Source organism: Borostomias antarcticus (assembly GCF_949987555.1).
Source record: "Borostomias antarcticus genome assembly, chromosome: 26".
NCBI lineage: Eukaryota > Metazoa > Chordata > Actinopteri > Stomiiformes > Stomiidae > Borostomias > Borostomias antarcticus.
In genome coordinates this window covers 6282006-6287443 of record NC_140259.1, presented here as the reverse complement: position 1 = coordinate 6287443, position 5438 = coordinate 6282006, and the positions used below count along the sequence as shown (strand labels likewise).

General features: G+C 44.6%; 1 protein-coding gene across 1 annotated transcript in view; it reads right to left on the bottom strand.

Moving 5' to 3' along the window:
* The window catches only part of LOC311326220 (CUGBP Elav-like family member 5), a gene marked incomplete at both ends in the record, with an annotated part of 29760 nt that extends 24777 nt beyond the window's left edge, over nt 1–4983 (bottom strand). Inside the window, one exon of the mRNA XM_084459091.1 lies at nt 4668–4983. Within this exon, the coding sequence (XP_084315217.1) occupies nt 4668–4983 (316 nt within the window). The remainder of the gene's footprint in view (nt 1–4667) is intronic.
* Nucleotides 4984–5438: the final 455 nt, after the last annotated feature.

Sequence of the window (5438 nt, the reverse complement as noted above, 5' to 3'; positions counted from 1 at the left end):
CAGTCTGTCTTTTCTGACTCCCATTTATTGAGCTCATTATGGAGCACACCAACCTTCAACCATCACCTGGCCCTCGATCTGGGGCCAAACATTGCAATCATCACGCAACTCACAGCAATAACAGTACTTTTTACTCTCACAGCTCTGAGGGTCTGGTGTGTGTTCATGAGCGACAGGCATAATCAATATGCTGATCAAATCCAGCAGCAGACATGGTAGTTCAGTAGTCCTCCTTCCTAACCCTAACCCTGACCCGAACCCTAAAAGGTCCCTTATCCTTTGCACTTGAGGTATTTTTGTCTCATTCCTGTCTATAGAACACATATTTTTACATTTAGAAATCATTTGAAAGTATTTTTATTCCATAATGTAGTCAGCCTATAACTGCCTTCCCCACATACAGTGTTGATGTGGCTGACTGGTGTCCACCATGCGCCAGTTCAATACCATTGATTACTGGGCTACTGTTGGCCCTGTACAATGTTGTCTCAATATTATGCACCACAACTGAAAGAAAATTCCTAGTACTGTACAATGAAAAACCGCATGGCAATAAAATGAATTGTGGTTCTGTTTGCTATAAAAGGCATGTGAAATTTGTATTCTACATCTCTCCGTGGAAATTTTATTTTGTTCAGCAGGTATCTTAGTCACAACAAAATTGAGCTACCGAGGCAGTTTTGTGTTTATGTGTAGTATTTATTCAGTTTGCCAAATCTCACATTACAAAGCCTCAGGCTGGAGATTGTGAATGAAATTCAAGTCTCACCAAAGTGTTCTGTTTTCCTACTTGACTGTTGTTCTAACTTTGTAGTTCGTTCTCATAGATCAGTCTGTTAAAACTACAAATTATTCCTGTGTGACATCACTTCCCTGTCCTCTTCATCCTGAAACTATGTCACTTCCTTTTTCACTGTATAACCTATCGACCTCGTCCCCATCTGACTCACTCGGCCCGGATTCACTTCCTGTGCTAGAGTCCGACTCTGCAGAATCGTAACAGAATGAAACTATTGTCTTTGTTTAAAACCAACTTGACCGACCACTCAGCGTGTTCTTTGAAATCTAAACTAAACCAAGTAAGATTTTTCCTTTACAAGATAATGTAATGTTTTGTAACGTAACGTTTGTGGGAGAGAAATTTACTGCGGCCGGCCGACCTAGGCGACTTAGAGGAGTTCTATCACCAAAAACAAACCTCATCCATCTGTCTCTTCTCTATCTTTAGGAAAGTAATGCCAAAACACCTGCACTGCTTGGCAACCAGGAAAGTGAAGTTAACGTTGAAGTAACGTTAACGGTAGCCATCTCTGCTGTTAGCTTGCTAGTAGTAGGCTAAAGATTGGGCAGTGTCGCTATGGTAATATCAACTGAACAATGTTTGGTTCACTATAATAGGTGCAGCTCCCTGATATGATATATGTAGTTGCAATAGAAATGGATGCGCCTTCCTCAAAAAATAAATTTTGTTGTGGTGCTAAACCAAAATTGTGAACATCAAAAAGGACATCAAAGATGCATGGTAGCACTCACCAATCAAAGATCTGATTACAAGCTCATTCATGCTCTGAGGAAGGCCTCTGGCCGAAACGTCGATGATGCATTGTTGATGATCCATGATTGATGCATGATCCATTGACGGCAAAAATAAAGCCGGTGAAATAGAGGATCTGTCCATGTATCTTTTATTGGTGAGTGCTACCATGCATCTTTGATGTCCTTTCTGATGATATATGTACGGTAGTATTAGCCCTCAGAGTAGGATATGGGACCTTTACCTCCTGACCTCCCTACTGCCCCCTGGGGGCCAGACAGTGATCATTGGCTCTCGTCAGTCTTGGACATGGAGAGAGATATCAGGGTTCTCTAAGGGGCGGCTGTAGCTCAGTTGGTAGAGCGGGTCGTTCAATGATCGAACGGTCAGTGGTTTGAATCCCAGCTCCGACTGTCCACATGTCAAAGTGTCCTTGAGCAAGACACCTAACCCCAAATTGCTCCCAATGAGCAGGTTGGCGCCTTGCATGGCAGCTACCGCCATTGGTGTGTGAATGTGTGTGTGAATGGGTGAATGAGAGGTCATTGTAAAGCGCTTTGAGTGCCGCTAAGGATGAAAAGCGCTATATAAGTGCAATCCATTTACCATTTAGAAGGTTTCTGAACAACTGATTCCAGAGGATGTTTTCTATACAATCTGATCTCCTTCTTAATTCGGCGGCACATAGCTCGGGAGGTAGAACGGCCGACAGAAGATGCAGGGTCCCCGGTTCGATCCCAGCTCCCGGCAGTGTGCCGAAGTGTCGTTGAGCAAGACGCTGAACCCCAAAATCGCTCATGTGCAATGGCGGTGCAATACTTAGTACTGTCTCCTCACAGCAAGGTTCTCCCCGTTCTGTATTCACAAGGGTTCCCTCCCAAAGAACCCAATATGAAAGACACGCAGAACAATTCTTCAGTCCTACAGTATGCTTGGATGGGAGAAATGCAGAAGACGAATCTTGTCCGTGTCTTACGCTACAATTCTATCGTTTTCACCCAGAAGCCAAGGTGCAGATAATCTACAGAAATAATTACTCTCTAGCCGCAATGTCAGCATCAGCAGCGACGTGATGCGAAGATAAAAGTTTCGAAACACCGTTTGAATAGCTATCGTTGGCTGTCTTTTCTAAATGTCACTCAGCTGCCTATCATCATCAACATCATCACCATCATCGTATGTGTGTGTGTGTGTGTGTGCACTGGGTTGTGACTGCTTTGATGGATGAACATCACTGTAAACTACCACGCACCACAGTGAATTCATTTGATCATATAATGAGTGACTAAATTATTGGATGATTTATGATGATTCATTGTAGTGCAAATTAAAAAATCTGAAATGTGATGATTTTAAAATGTGTCCAGTTGGAAGGCCTATAGGTCTACGGTATATAGGGCTAGTCTATATAGACTTAAGATGCTGAAACTGGTTGTGATGATGACTTTGATGATGATGATGATTATGATGATGGTGCCTTAAAAACGAACATGAGAGTCCAGACAGTCACCTCACAGCCTCACAGTAAACGAAATGGTGCCCACGACTAATCCCGACAAAAACCGAGGGGAAAAAATCGAATCTGGACATAATTCTTATTTGTGAATTTTGCCCATTTACATCCTCTCCCACTCTCTCTCTCTCTCTCTCTCTCTCTCTCCCTCTCTCTCTCTCTCTCTCTCTCTCCCTCCCTCCCTCTCTCTCTCTCCCTCTCTCTCTCTCCCTCTCTCTCTCTCTCCCTCTCTCCCTCTCTCCCTCTCTCCCTCTCTCTCTCTCTCTCTCTCTCTCTCTCTCCCACGCACGCGCCTCAGGCGGCGCGGCATCTGCTCGCACGTCGGAAAGCGCGCGTCCGTCATCTTGTGTCAGCGCGTCCCCGCGGCTCCCCGCTCGCCTGTTTTGTAACATTGTGGCATCGAATTTGATTTTGTCGTGTCGAGTTAGCGGCTACTCCTGACCGCACATGGAGGGAATGTTAAAGAAAGCACGGGGATGAATAAATGATGCCCCGTCCGCGAGAGATGGGACTGGGGGAAGGGGGAGAGAGAGAGAGAGAGAGAGAGAGAGAGGGAGAGAGGGAGAGAGAGAGGATGTAAATGGGCAATTTCACAAATAAGAATTATGTCCAGATTCGATTTTTTCCCCTCGGTTTTTGTCGGGATTAGTCGTGGGCACCATTTCGTTTACTGTGAGGCTGTGAGGTGACTGTCTGGACTCTCATGTTCGTTTTTAAGGCACCATCATCATCATCATCATCAAAGTCATCATCACAACCAGTTTCATCTTAATAGTCTATATAGACTATCCCTATATACCGTAGGCCTATAGCCCTTCCAACTGGACACATTTTAAAATCATTACATTTCAGATTTTTTTTAAGTGTTGCATTTGTAGTACAATGAATCATCATAAATCATCCAATAATTTAGTCACTCATTATATGATCAGATGAATTCACTGTGGTGCGTGGTAGTGTACAGTGATGTTCATCCATGGGGGGGGGCTGTTAAAAATGCATCCCTCTCGGCGCCTCGTCTGCCCCACTTTTGACAGAGACAGAGGCACGTCGTAGAGAACATATATTGAAAAACAGTGAAGAAGCAGAGGATCGACAATCTGGGCTAGGAATAAAAATGTGCACGTCTGGACGCGTCTACAGCCCTCACAAGTGTCGAGGATGGGGGAGCCAGTGTGTGTCTAAAATTATTAGAACATCGTCTTGAGTGGCAGCATATTATGAGACATGTTGACTTCAGTAGATTAGACGTTAGCCTATAGACTATTAGGAGTAAGAAGACTAGATGACCAGTGTAAATGCGATTTTTTAACCGAAATAAAAATGTGACATTGTAGATTCTGCATATTCCATCATGCATTATGAGTAAAGCTAATAATAATAATAATAATAATAAATAAAATAAAAAATAAAAAATAATAATAATAATAAAACAAGAACAAAAATAGGTGTTATTAAGCATATACAAATGTATCTTTAGACTGATAATTTTAGGCAGAATGATTGTCTTTTGACGTTCAACAGCTAATTACAGTAGGTGAATCATCAGGCCTACTAAGCCATCTGATAGGTGTGTGTGTGTGTGGTGTGTGTGTGTGTGTGTGGGGGGGGGGGGGTTACCTTTGTGCATGCCGGTGTATCGGTCCTTCAGAACTGTCAGCTCGTGGATTTTCCCAAACTGTTCGAACAGCGGCTTCAGGTCTTTCTCCTCCAGGTTCCTCGGGATCTGGCCAATAAACAGCTTTATGGCATCCTGGTCTTTCATGTTGCCGTGCTCCGGATGGATGGAAATGGATTCGGACCCGTTCATGGGCTTGGGGAAGGTGATGTGCGCGTACTGGTGCTGGTGCGGGATCAGAAGCAGTGGTGAAGCCAGGCTGGAGAGATGCGCTGGGTGCTGCTGCCGCCTCGCCTCAGTCTGAGTGAATCTGGCCATTCTGAGCGCGGAGCAGACGGAGGATGGTGATGACAACACACACACACACTGAGAGAGAGCAAGCACTCAGCTGGAAACCACCCTCACTTTCTAGCCGACACACAACACACACACACACACACACACACACATAGTACAAGGGAGAGAGGGGGGTGACAGAGAGAGAGAGAGGCGCGGTATTCGCTGCTCTTGAGCGACACCAGCTGGCGTCGGTTAGGTACTGCAGCTCCAGACACGTGGATCGCATAACAGCGGGTAAATGAAGAGGCATAATTCCAAAGTGACCCATGACATTGAGACGCTGTTGAGATAACGTGGCGACATTGCATTTTAGGGCCATCGGCATTACATGGCATTAACAGCATAGTTCTTGATCTAGCCTCTTGCTGCTTGTAGGACTATTATTTCTGGGCGGTCTACTTATACAGGTCTACTATTACTTATATAGGCTAGGT